At 39.5% G+C, this 14,653-nt stretch overlaps 1 protein-coding gene across 2 annotated transcripts in view; it reads right to left on the bottom strand.

Moving 5' to 3' along the window:
* Window positions 1–14,653, bottom strand: part of UBE4B (ubiquitination factor E4B) — a 141,602-nt gene that overhangs the window by 12,703 nt on the left and 114,246 nt on the right. For both annotated transcript variants that reach the window (XM_027843844.1, XM_027843842.1), the window contains one exon: window positions 7,286–7,412. In XM_027843844.1, coding sequence (XP_027699645.1) covers window positions 7,286–7,412 — 127 coding nt within the window. The remainder of the gene's footprint in view (window positions 1–7,285; window positions 7,413–14,653) is intronic.

The raw sequence follows: 14,653 nt of genomic DNA on the forward strand, positions 1-14,653 counted from the left end.
AGGGTCACACAGCTAGTAAGTGTTACGTGTCTGAGGCAGGATTTGAACTCAGGTCCTCCCGAATCCAGGGCCAGTGCTCTATCCACTGCGCCACCTAGCTGCCTCCTAGCAGTAACTATCTTATATGACATCCACAATAAACTTCAGGTAAATATAAAAGGTCACATAGAAAAAAAATTAAGAGGTGCCTCACATAGCTATAACTAGTGGGAGAATTACTTTAAAAAAAAAAAACTTTATTGATGCCTTTTGCTTTTAAGTCAGTCAACAAACTACAGAAAAACTGAAACACCAACCCCCCCCTTTAAAAGGACACATGGTTAAGGAAAAACCAGCAGAGTGACACTGTATCTGACACCATCTATGCTATCCTGTCCTGAGACTGCCGGCCCCTGGTTCAGTACCTTTTTTCTAGGACCACAAATGCCTTTTCTAATCACTTAGAACATGCCTTCCCATTTACATTTCATAGTTACTAGGCAACCTTTTCTGGTTCTGCTTATTTCATTTTGCATCAATTCATAGAGAAAAGGATAGAATTCTAAACCAAAGACAGAGATGATTACAAGAACGGAAAGAAAAGGACAGGAATAACCATTTAGTAAGCATCTACTGTGTGCCAGGCATTGTGCTAAGTGCTTTACAAATGTTATCTTATTTGATACTGGCAACAATGTTGGAAAGCAGGTGCTATTATAATCCTCATTTTACAGTTGAGGAAACTGATGCAGAGAGAGGTTAGGTGACTTGCCCAGGGTTTCACAGACAGTAAGTATGAGATCACATTTGAACTCCGGTCTTTCTGGCTCCAGGACTAGGCCCCATCCACTAAGCCAACCAAGCTGATTGTAGGAGAAATACAAACTATCAAACGTACCAAAGAATGCTCCATCTCACTCATAGAAATGCAAATGTAAAGCAATTCAGGGGTTTCTTTCACCTCATACAAACCCAGACTACACCTTAGGCAAAGACAACAAAAGATGGAAAAGGCAAATATTAGGAGGGGCCATGGTCAGAGTTGGGAAGAGTTCAACAACTCTGGAAAGCAATCTGGAATCAGACTAGCAAAGACACCCAACTGGTGATACTTTTTGACTCAATACTATCACTGTCAGACACACCTATTACTCAAAAGAAAGTCAAAAACAAAGGCAAAGCCTCCATATGGACACAAATATTTACAACCACACTTTCTGTGCTAACAAAGAACAGGAAACAAAGTATATGCCAACTGATGGAGGAATGGTGGGACCAATTGTACCCTATGAATGCAACAGAAATAGGAACGTAATATTACTGAGTTGTAAGAAATGAGTTTTCATGATTCAGGGAAACTCGGAAGGACTTGTATGAAGTGCAGAGGGAAGCAATTAAAACCAGAACAATTTGCATAATGAAAAAAATACCAAACAATTCTGAAAGACGTTAAGACATCTGAACTCTGATTGATACAATGACCAACCGTGGCATCTGACGGTGACTTTTGACAAAAAGGTGGTGTATTACAGGTGTAGATTGTGGTATACACGGTTTAACATGGTCAACCTGAGGATTTATTTGCATAACTGTTCTGTTTTGTTACAAAGGAGAATTCAGTGGGGTTCATGTGGAGGGTGAATTCACTGGGAAAGCAGGAGTGATATTTAAAAAGGTATCAATAAAACACTGACTTTTTAAACAGGTATTACCCAGACCTCTTTTGAGCCCATTCACCGGGGCCCATTTCTATGCTAAGCAGTCCAAGTACAAGCCCCCCTCCCCTGACCTGCCCAATTCTGGCCGGGGTGTCCGACTGGTCTCTAATGCTCAAACCTGACCTTCACCTCACTGCTCTCATTCACCTCTTATACGACATCAGTTCCCAGTCCTACTGATTCTACTTATGACATTTCTTCTCTCTCCATTTGTACAGCTGCCAACTCACTGCCACACACAAGAACTACTCTGAGGTCCTTCTAGCAGGTCTTACAGTCACTCACTCTTTCTTCCATCCACTTACACTATCTCGCTGCCAAAACACTCTCTCGTGCATGCTTAGAAAGATGTGACCTCCCTCATGTGGAAATTCACTATTACAGTTTATAACCACCTATGACCCTTCACCTTGTGTAACAGGTTCAATGGATATTAGTGCAATACGAAGACTGTTCATTTATTAGCCCTCAAACTCATTACATGACCAGTCTTTTCAAATTAAATATTTCCTTATTGATATATTTCATACCACTTCACTTGAATGTCACTGCTGATAATAATTGTCTACTACTTATACCTATCATACTCTCCAGATTACCTACTACTGGGATTATTCTCAAATTTCTTTCTGTTAATCTATTCTCCTATGACCCTACCACTCGTCATCCATGTAACCTTCTGAATAAAGTTACCCCACACATTGGCCAGTGCTCCCCATGGGTGCTGTTTCCTCCAATCCAGGTACTGCCTTTGCTTTTTGTACTACCAACACTTAGCACAGTGCTTGGTACACTTGGTTAAAAGAGATGCTTTTTCATTCATTTGCTCACAGCCATATGAGATCCTAGGAGAACACTGGTGTTTAAAAAAAAAAAAAAAAAAGACTGGCATTGGGGGAAGGGAATGGATCAAAACCATTGAAAGCACTGAGTTCTCTCCTAATTAGTCAACTGTCAGCCCAGATCTAGCCCAAAATATATTGCTTAATTCAGTGGGCTGTCTACCCAACTGCATGTCAGTCTGGACAATACGAATCTGTCATCTATTTGGATTTTTTCTCTGTGTATCACTCAGCCATTCTCTTTTGAGTGACTGGAATCCACTGAAGAGGGCCTAGAGTATCATGTGACTAGATGTAACAAGACAAGGTTACCTACCAAGAGATACCATGGTAGAAATCTACCATGAGCTAGAGAATTTTACCATCATTAGGGAATGCCTCTTCCACTGAGAATTTACATAGGACATCCTCTACATAAGACCAAATTCTTTTGGTGCTCGTACGTGCATCAATAATCAAAAGCTGGTAAAACAAAATCATCTCCGCTGCTACATCTATCTAGGAATCTTACATGATCTTCATGTCAGCACATTTGTAGATACAATGTTGGAGGAAGGCCTTTAAGAATGCATTTTGCTCAATGAAATCAAATGTGTGTGTATATATGCACTGCACTACACACACACACACGTATGTTATGTGTGTGCGCGTGTGTGTTCATTTGTAACCAACAAAACAATAAACCATAGGATTTCATTTCTGCTATATCTCTATCAGTCAAATGGCGGACTAAAAATGCTGTAGAGAAGTATTACAGATTACCTGGATGGTGGCATATGTCTATAATGCCTGCTACTTGGGAAGCTGAGGTTGACGGGTCCCTCAAGTTCGAGAGCTCTGAACTACAGTGGGCTGTCTGGAGGCTGCACTATATCTGGCACCAATGTGAACTACTGGGGGTGTGGTGCCATCAGGATGCCTAACGGAGGTCCTGAGGGTAGGGAACCAACCTAGATCAGAAATGGAATGGGTCAAAGTTCTCATGTCAATTAGTGGGATCAGGCTGTGAGTGGCCACTGCATTTCCAGCCTGGATGAGAGGAACTGAATCTCAAAAAGAAATAAACAAACGGATAAACAAAGTCTGCCTCTTCTTTGCTCCTGTTTTGATTTCAATCTATGCATACGAGATTTTATAAAGAAAAGAAAGTAGGTATATGGGTCACAAATTAACATCTTTTTGATTTAAAGAACAATTTCTGGAGAGGAAATTAATATTATCATCTATGATCCATTTTTTTGGACATCTCCCAAGATAGCTTCAAAATCAATATGAGTACCTTTAAAAACTGAGCTGCCTCCAGAATGGATTTCTTCAATGTATTTAACCGGAGTCAACAACTCCCCTAACTTCACTTCCACTATACCAGGTACTAACACTTAGTGTCCAAACGTGGTAGTTACACTACAATTGATGATGTGACTACATCAGTCTAGAAATGCTGGCAGATTTGTTCCCTTTCAGATCGACTTCCTGTTCTACATGCAGTTTTATCTGTAAATGCTCAAGATGCTAAGGCTCAATTTGGTATCATGCCTTACTTTCTACAGTGTTGTTTTCACCTCCATTTTTTTTATTATTTTATAGAATACTACTTGTATTCTTCCATCACCTTCTTTGTAGTGTTTTATAAATGAGCTTATCTCAGTTAGTGTTGTCCTCTGTTTAGAAGAAGAGTTTGCTTGTGATGCAGTTTCTGAACTCTTTAGGTTTCCTCCTTGTAGTGATGGACCATTGCCATTTCTTGGAGAAGACTGACCAATTACCCATTTCTCATACTCATTATTTAAAGAGGTTAGGTTAAAGATTTTGCCATATCATGTAGCATCTTGTTTCCTTCTAATCTGGTTCATTTTGGCTTCTGCACCAGCCAATGATCTAACTGTACAGTTGATTCAGACAGAAATGATACCCATGTCAATTAATATACAGTCCATTTCTTCTTTGAGATTTTGTTCAGTGCCTGCAAATCTAGCTGCCCAATTCTCTTCTTGAATAAAATATTCATCATTTATGGGCATGAGGCTTCTGAATAATCTATAAATCTAAGGCATCTTTTATTCCTTAATCACGAACCAACATTCTCTGTTTATCCCTTCAAAATGAAATCACATCATATCCAACTGTAGGTTGGCTCATTCTGACATTCTTGTAAAGTTCTTCATTCAATTTCTCTACTTCTTCATCCTCAGCAGCAGACACGTGCTGCCACTCTCTTCATGGTGGTCCTTGTACTTACTCTCACTATGAATACTACAAAGGAAGATGACCAAGGGTCCCATCAAATACTTCTCCTTATTCTAGGGCACACAATGAAACCAACTCTGCCAACTACCACTACTAGTACTATTGCTACTCCAAGGAGAACGTGAGTCATTCTTCCATTTGGCTAGAGCTACTTTATGTCTTATGATTTCCATTTTAATGAAAATATCCACCCATCCATCCAGCGATCTATCTTTCAATAGTGTATCTATTTGTTTTTTATATAGCAAATAGCTCATATTGAGGGTTCCAAATGTTTATGTTGGGAAATAATCAGAAAACTATGTAATACCTAGCACTCTGCCCCATTTTCGCCAACTCCCAATTATCACTACTGAGGTGGAAGAGGCCAGCACAAGGCTGATGGTCATTTTGTATTTTTATGTTTCATGAATGGCAATGCAAAAGACTCTAACCTTGTGGTGACCTACTGATGATGCTTTTTTTAGCTGGTTCTCTAATAAAAACATTCTGTCACCAGGACTGTATTCAGGGATTTTCTAGCTCTGTAAAAGCTCTCAGAGCTTATATTCCAGTGGCACAGCCTTTGAAACCTAAAACCACCTCCATGTCATAATAAGACACAAGGGCAGGACTTCTGTATTCCTGATGGAAAAAGAAATTCCATTAAAAATGCAAGTATGATTTTATTGTTTCAATTCTGTGCCAAAATTTCAAGGGCTTGCTTTTGCCTTTCTTTCTGAACCTGACACTTAAGATCCTTCAACAGCTTTTCTCTTACTCTACTCACCAAAAATTTTGTGCTCTTCTACCTTCATAGCTTTGCTCACATCATAGTCTATGCTTGGTAATTCTCCCCTTCTTTGACTGTCAAATTTCTACTGATCCTATAAAGCCCATCCCAGAATCTTCCCCCTTAGACCTCAACAAATAACTTTTTTAAATGGTCTAATGCACTATCATGTTTAGGTCATCATATTTGTATGTGTTTGACTTTTATCCCCTGATTAACTCTAGGCTCCATGAGGACAGGGACCAGATTTAATCCAAACTTTGTATTCCTCTTAGCACTTAATAGGTTCTGCACACAGTAGAGTCTTAATAAATGTTTGCTGACTAAATAAATGCCGATTGCCAGACAAATTTGATTTTATGAAGAGATCTGATCACAATCACTTCTCCGCTCCAAAGTCTTCATTAGTTTACTACCCCTACTGAATAAAATCCAATTTAGAATTTCGAGCTAGAAAAAACCTCAAATTTGGTCATCTAGACCAAGTTACACTCCACAAAAAATACCTCTACAGTACAACTAACAAGCAGTCATCCCACCTTTGCTTTAAGACCTCGGGTGAGTGGAAGCCCCAGGGCCTCCGGAAGTGGTGGCCGCTTCCCCTCTAAATAAGCTTGAATGGCTGGTAAACTCTTCCTGACACCCAGTTTAAACCTGCCTCTGCAATTTCTATCCATGGTTTTCTTTCTTCACTCTGGGGCCATAAAGACCAAGTGTGATCTATCCCTCATTCAGCTGGCGACCCTTCAGTGACTGAATGATCTGTCATGCTACTATGTTCTCCCTGAGTCTTCCATGAACTCTCACAAAGGATGATCTCAAGACTACACCACTGTTGTCATGGTTCTCTGAACACTCTCCAGTTTTAACAGAGGCTTTTCCTCAGATGTGTGGCCAAGAATGAGCTTAGTATTACAGATGTGTTCTGATCAAGGCAGATAATAGAAGCAATATTACCTCTTTATTCTTACATGCTATACTTTCTTGTGGTGAAGGCCAAAACTGTGTTAACTATTATGTGTCTGGCACAAAACACAGCCTGAATAAATACTTCTTGAACAGAATTCCATTAGATTACTTGGTTTCTGTGACTGGCTAACAGGATGATCCATGTGTTGGCCCCAAATGTGCCCTTCTGGCCTTAAAAACTTCATCTCCACTATGCCTACTCCCAAAATAAACTACTCTCTGGTCCCATAGCACACCAAGGGATTTCCTGTGGCCTCTCTGGGTTAATGCTGTCCACTAAGGCACAAGAGTCCTCCCATACCCTTATTCACTTCCTAATTTCCTACCCAAACTTTAAAGCCCAATAAAAAGGCCTCGTGCTGCATTAAATCAACCAGGATCTCCTGAGTCAAAAAGTGCCCATTTCAGTTTATTTTATACCTCTCTAATATCTTTGTTTATTATAGCTGTGTGCATGGGGTATCTCACAGATTGTATACTCCATGACAACACATACTCTTTCTTAACAAAACTTCCTCTTCCCAGCACCTAAAAGAACTCTTTGCAGAGAAACCACTTTAAAATGTTGTTAAACTGAACTAAAATGGCTTTTATACTTGTTCAGCAATATAGTCCAAATTCAGCAACAATACCCAGAAAACTATGTATCATCTGAGAGTCCCTCAAAATTGTTGCCAAATGAAGCCCAAACACAAAAGAATTCCTATTCAAGGTTTTCACGAAAGTAAAAGTTGTAATTTTGGAAATCCAATACTCACTTGAACTCTTCCATAAAGGTGCCGTGGTGGGCTATGTTTTGCCAAAGACTTTTAAAAATGGTGCTGATATGATATCGGATTGTAAATTTGTCATAGAACTCGCTGGTGGCTCCAGTGTGCTCAACATCTAGAGAGGAAACAGGGAAGGAAGGCGCAGTCAAGACCACATGTTTTCATTCAAAATCAATTAGGGCTGCTACCATTTGAAACCTAAATATATAAATCTCCCAAAAGGCCATCCCAATTTGGCTTTATTTTAGGAGAAACAGCCAGCAAGTTTATCCTTCAGATCCCTATCTCTTCAAAACAAACAAAACAAAACATATCAGGAGAGCCCAGCAAAATGAAATCAATGATAGCAATGAGGATTTGGTCTCATCTAGATAAAAATAATTTAGGAACAGCTAGAAACTAAACTTTTTCCTTCTTTTCTACCTCCTTAAAAAAAAACCCAAAAAACAAATAACTTACATAAGCAATTCAACTGAACTAAGTCCTGCTCCAGTAGGAAGCACAGATCAGATTTCTCAGTTGGCTCTTTTTAGACTATACTTGTGATTTCAGTCAATCAATAAACATTTATCAAGTACCTCCTACCTGCCAGACACTGTACTAAGTGTTCGGGACACAGAAAGAGGCAAAAGACAGTCCTGTTCCTCAAAAAGCTCAGTCTAAAGGGAGAGATAATGTGCAAACACATATGCCCACTAGGGGCTCAGGGTGAGAAAACATCCTCTAGCCCTGGAGGGGGCACTTGCTCTGCTCATCTGAATGAGTGGCCTGGGCCACAATGAAGTTAAGTGACAAGCAAAGGGCCACAGAGTGAATGTGTGTCCAAGATGAGCCACAAATCTGGGTGTCCTAACTCGGAGGGTGAAGCGCACCTCTCCACTGAGAGGTGTCAGGCTGGAGTAAAGATCAAGTTGGGTTAACTAGGTATTATTTAATCAATGAGAATGCTACTCACATTCACGAAACTGCTTTTCAAATAACTTTTTTTCCCTGTAAAGTATCAATAAATAATCATTTATTAAGCACCTACTATATGCTAAGCTCCGTGCTAAGTGCCAAAACAAAGTAAAAGACAGCCTCTGCCCTCAAGGAGCTTACAGTCTAATGGGAGAGACAACATGCAAACAAATACATATAAAGCAAGCTATATACAGGATAAATAGGAAATAATTAACAGAGGGAAGGCACTGGAATTAAGAGGGATTGGGAAAGGCTTCCTGTAGAAGGTGGGACTTTTAGTAGGAACTTAAAGTAAGTCAGAAGGTCAGAAGTAAATAACAATCCAAGAGGGAATGATCTAACACTCATGGTATACAAATACTGCTGGAGCATAAGAAGTGATGAAGTGATGTGGAGAAGTGAGCATAACCAGAAAACAAGGTGCACAATGCCTAAAAGGCCATAAATAGAAAAAGCAAAAACAAAAAGAACTTGTGAAAACGTACCTCCTTCCTTTTATTGCAGGAGAGGAAGGGCGAATAGGATGACAGGTGTGAAGTGTTACGTGTACTGCTGGACACAGGTGATGTGTTGGTTAGATCTGAATTGCCCTTTATCTCCCTGCCCCCACCCTGCCTTCCTTTTAAAATCTTTGTTACAAAAGAAACGTCTCATTTAGTAGGAGAAGCGGGAGAGATATGTGTGGAAATGAAAGCAACATAAAATGAAAAGACAAAGAAAAAGTGTGAGTAATTTCTGGAGTCAAGGAAAACTTCTGTTTAAAAGAGAGGAAAGACATAAAACAGAATGACTTACATCAATAGTTCTGACATGAAGATCTAAAGGTGCTTTTCTGTACATAAGAACAACACGCCTACAAGAAGGATGCAGATACATGTACTTTATCAAGGGATGGGATAGTCTGGGCCCTGTGGACTCAAACAAGGTCCCCATCGAGAACCGCCACTTCCACATCCTTTGCAAATCCACGGCACCTGCCCATGGTTAATGTTCAATAAACATTCTCTCTGCCTTCCTTGAAATTTCACTCCAACATACAACCCCTATTACTAGCAACAGTGCACCAAGTCCCAAGTCCTACTAGCCACTGTTCCTCAGTATGTTTATCTGGGCCTCCTGTCTTTGTCTGAGTCTGCATCACAGGGCATCTTCCTGTCTGGTAACCCCTGCTTTGGCAAGTTCTCTTCTACGTTGTCAGAAAGCTATAGAGTTCACAGATTAACTGACAAAGCAACTGCTTTTTTCTACACACACACACACACACACACCCCACTATATTAGTCGTGTTATGAAAGAAGATACAGACCCAAATGGGGGAAAATGCAGAAAGCGAAAAACAGTATTCTTCAATCTGCATTCAGACCCCATCAGCACTTTCTCTACAGGTGGACAGCATTCTTCATCATGAGTCCTTTGGAACTGTCTTGGATCAGTGTATTGCTAAGAAGAGCTAAGCTGTTCACAGTTGATCATCGTACAGTATTGCTGTTATTGTGTACGATGTTCTCCTGGTTCTGCTCCACCTTGCACCAGTCCTTCTGAAATCTGCCTGCTCATCGTTATAGTACAGTAATATTCTACTACAATCATACAGCACAACTTGTTCAGCCATTCCCCAACTGATAGGCATTTTTTCAATTTCAATTCTCTGCCACCATAAAAAGGGTTACTATAAATATTTTAGTACAAATAGGTCCTTTCCTCTTTTTCTGGACCTCTGGGATATAGACCTAGTAGTGGTATTGCTCTATCAAAGGGCATGCACAATTTGATAGCCCTTTGGGCATAGTTCCAAACTGCACTTCAGAAGGCTTGGATCAGTTCACAACTCCACCAAAAGTGCAACAATGTCCTAATTTTCCCACGTCTCCTCCAACATTTATTATTTTCCTTTTCTGTCATATTAGCTAATCTGATAGGTATGAGGGGCTATCTCAGAGTTATTTTAACTTGTATTTCTCTAATCAGTAGTGATTTAGAGCGTTTTTTTCCTATGACTATTGTTAGTTTTGATTTTTTCATCTGAAAATTGCCTGTTCATATCCTGTGAACATTTATCAATTGGGGAATGACTCGTATTTTTGTAAATTTGACTCAGTTCTCTATGTATTTGAGAACGAGGCCTTTATCAGAGACACTTGCTATAAAAATTGTTTCCCAGCTTTCTGCTTTTCTTCTAATCTTGGTTGTGTTGGTTTTGTCTATCCAAAAACTTTTAAATTTTATATAATTGGGGCAGCTAGGTGGTGCAGCAGATGGAGCATGGGCCCTGGAGTCAGGAGGACCTGAGTTCATATCTGACCTCAGACACTTAACACTAGCTGTGTGACTCAGGGCAAGTCATTAAACCCTAATTGCCTCACAAAATTAAATAAAATGAAATAAAATTATAAAATCAAAATTATCCATTTTCCAGTTACTAATGCTCTCTATCTCGTTTGGTCATAAATTCTTCCCTTCCCCATAATCTGACAGTTAAACTATTGTTTACTCTCCTAATTCGTTTATGGTTATCACCCTTTACGTTTAAATCATGTACCCATTTTGATCTTATCTTGATTTATATGCAGTGTAAGACGTTGGTCTATACAGAGTTTCTGCAATACTATCTTCCAGTTTTCCTAGCAATTTTGGTAAACAGTGAGCTCTTGTCCCAAAGCTGGAGTCTTTGGATTTATCAAACACTAGATTACTATTGTCATTTACTACTGAGTTTTGTATATCTAATCTATTCTACTGATCCACCACTCTATTTCTTAGTTAGTACCAGAGAGTTTTGATGATTACTGCTTTACAATACAGTTTGAGATCTGGTACAGTGAGGCTATCTTCCTTCACATTTGTTTTCATTAATTCCCCTGACATTCTTGACCTTTTGTTCTTCCAGATGAATTGTGTTATGATTTTTTCTAGCTCTATAAAAATGATTTTTTGGTAGTTTGATTGGTATGGCTCTGAATATGTAAATTTAGGTAGAACTGTAATTTTTATTACACTGGCTTAGCCCAACCATGAGCAATTAATATTTTTCTAATTATTTTGATCTGACTTTGTGTGAAAAGTATTTTAAAATTGTGTTCATAGAGTTCCTGGGTTTTGGCAGGTAGATTCCCAAGTATTTTATATTGTCTACAGTTACTTTAAATAGAATTTCTCTCTCTTGCCGCTGGGCTTTGTCAGTAATACATAGAAACCCTGATGATTTAGGTGGGTTTATTTTATACCATACAACTTCACTAACATCGCTATTTATTGCAATTAGCTTTTTAGTTGATTCTCTACGTATACCGTCACACCATCTGCAGAGTATCTCTGATAGTTTTGTTTCCTCGGTGCCCATTCCAATTTCTTCAATTTCTTTTTCTTCTCTTATTGCTAAAGTTAACATGTCTAGTACAAAATGATAAATAACAGTGGTGATAATGGGCATCCTTACTTCACTCCTGATCTTAATGGGAAGGCTTCCAGCTTATCCCCATTACAGGTAACGCCTGCCGATGAGTTTATATTTTTGAAGTAGTATTTTATTTGGCCAAGCATTTCCTAAACCATGTCCTGAGTTAAGAATGGGTCAGGTTTCATGCTACCCATTGCAGGCAACAGCTTCATTTTGCCACCTATGATGAGCTCTTTGCATAAGGGAGCGGAAAGAACGCTGGACTTGGAGACAAAAGATGCTGCGACCTTGGTTCAAATACTAACTTGTTATGCATGACCTTGGACAAGTATCTTAACCTGTCTTCGTTTGTTTCCTTCTCAGTCTCTCTTGCTGGCATTCGTACTGCATCCCTGAAATTCAGTTGTATCCCAAGACTCTGTCCTGGGACCTCTTCTTCTCATTGTCTAGATTCTCTCCTTTGGTGACCTCACTGGCTTTCAAGGTTTCATTACTGTCTCAATACAGACGCACAAGGCTTCTAGCGATCTAGTCCGATTCTCACTCTTGCAGTCTAACCCTGCCTCACCTACTGCCTTCTGGACATGTTCACCTTGAATGTTTTAGAGGCATCATCAACATAACACATCCACAACCAGACCTGCTATCCTTCCCCCATGCCCACCATGCTTCTGAATGGTCTTTGGTTTTTCTGAGTGCACCGCCAACTTTTTAGTCACATACATTTACAACTTTAACTTTTCACTCATGATTCCACGTTTCCAATGTGTTGCCAAACTGTATCTTCCCTATCCAATCGTCACCCACATCTGTCCCTTTCTCTCCCACACACACAGCCACCAACCTAGTTTAGGCCCTCAGCAACTTTTGTCTGGCTAAGTGCAATGGCCCCCAACTGGTCTATCATCTGTCTCCACTCCAATCCATCTTCCCCCAGGTCCCAGAGTGACAGTCCTTACAGCTGACCCTGTCATTCCTTTACTCAATCAAATGCAGTGGCTCCTTATTACCTCTAGGATAAAATAAACACCATTTAAAATTCTTCACAACCTGGCTCCTACCTTTCCAACTGTATTACGTATTATGTGTAATTGACAATCCATTCAGACTGACCTTTATCCTGTTTCCCAGAGAGAATACTCCATCTCCTATCTCTGGGCCTTTGCCCAGGCTGACCCTCATGCCAGTTTCGCACTCCTTCATCATCTCTACCAGACTCCTGTAATCACTTGGCTTAAGTGATGAGTTCTATTTGGAACTGTTCCTGACCTTTTTCTCTCTGTCTTCCCTGCCTCCACCCTGAGCTCTGGGCAAATACTTATATTTATTTGTATATACTGTTTCTCCCTAGAGGATTTAAGCTTCTGAGGGCAAGGACTAAAGAACTGTTTGGGTTTGTCTTTGAATCTCCACTGCCTGGTACATGGCAGGTGCTTCATAAACACGAATGCATGATGTTACAAAACTATGTATGGATAAAAGATCTATTCAAGTGCAAGAGAGACCAATGGATTTTAATGTAATAGAGTATGAAATCTTCAATGACATAGCTTCAAATTTCACACAGGAGCTAACCTTTAAGAAACTAGCACCAGTCAAGCTTTGGTGTGGCATAAAAGAAGAATATCTTCAACTATCTCAAAGGGCTTTTAAAATACTATTCCCAGGGCAGCTAGGTGGTACAGTGGATAGAGCACCGGCCCTGAAGTCAGGAGGACCTGAGTTCAAATCTGGCCTCAGACATATAACACTCATTAGCTGTGTGACTCTGGGTAAGTCACATAACCCCAATTGCCTCAAACAAACAAACAAACAAACAAACAAAAAAATCATCAAATAAAATACTATTCCCTTTTCCAACTACTTATCTGTGTGAGGCCAGATTTTATTTTTATATTTCAACCAAACAACAGATTAAATGTAGAAGCAGAAATGAGAAACTACCTTTCTTTTAGTAAGCCAGACGTTAAAGAGACTGGCAAAAATATAAAACAATGCCACTGTTCTCATAATTTCTTTTTTAGTTTGGAAAATAGTTGCTTTTCATAAAAATATAATTAAATATTTTAGAAATTTGTTGGCTTTAATTTATAATATGGTAAATATTGATAGATCCTACAGAAACAAAAGTTCTTTGGAGTTCTCAAAAATTTTTAGTTTAACTCTCCTCCTTAATTGTGTTGCCCTAATAATCTTATAATATGAAGACAATCTTCCTTAAAGATACCTCCCTGCCTCTTAACCTTTCCAAAAAGTGCTCTTAATAAGTCTTTTGGTGACACAAACGGTCAATTTAAGTCTGAGGTAGGAATGGGAAATATCCAGTCTTCCACTAACATTCAACTATATGAACTATGGAATCTGGTTCTTTATTCCTTGTTTCTTTGGAAGACCACTTTCTCCTAACAAAGTTGGACTTAATTACTGATTGCTGTTTGCTCTCCCGCTCAGCCTTTTCTTGAACTAGAAAAAATCACCTACACTGTTATATCAATCCCATGACCACATCCTTCCCTTTCCTACTGCCAAAAGTCAATAGATTTCAAGTCCCCAATCTCCACAAGTAGGCCACTCAGTTGAACACTCCCCATGCCCTCACCACCCATGTACTCTAGTTTATCTCTCTTATTTGTCTTTGGGCTTAGCTGGCTCGATGATCTTGGAATATGGTACAAATATGGACAGAGTTGCAGAATGAAGGTCTAAATTAATCAGTTAGTTTTATGAGGAGAAAACCTGCTGTAACCACAAACTGGATTCCAACTGTAGGGAGATGACCAGTAAATGTACATGGCGGGATTATAAGAGGATTGGGGAGTCCAGTACATTACTCAGGATACAAACAATGCCATGACTGGAAAAGAAATATGGTGCAAATACCCTCCAAATAGCCGTAAAAATCTTCCTAAATGAAGGGCAGTGAGGTGGCGCCACAGTGGATAGAATACTGGGCTGAGGCAGGACGACCAAAGTTCAAATCCAGTCTCAGACAAGTACCA

This window comes from Vombatus ursinus, unplaced genomic scaffold (genome assembly GCF_900497805.2).
Source record: "Vombatus ursinus unplaced genomic scaffold, bare-nosed wombat genome assembly UNPS02014932.1, whole genome shotgun sequence".
NCBI classification, from domain to species: domain Eukaryota; kingdom Metazoa; phylum Chordata; class Mammalia; order Diprotodontia; family Vombatidae; genus Vombatus; species Vombatus ursinus.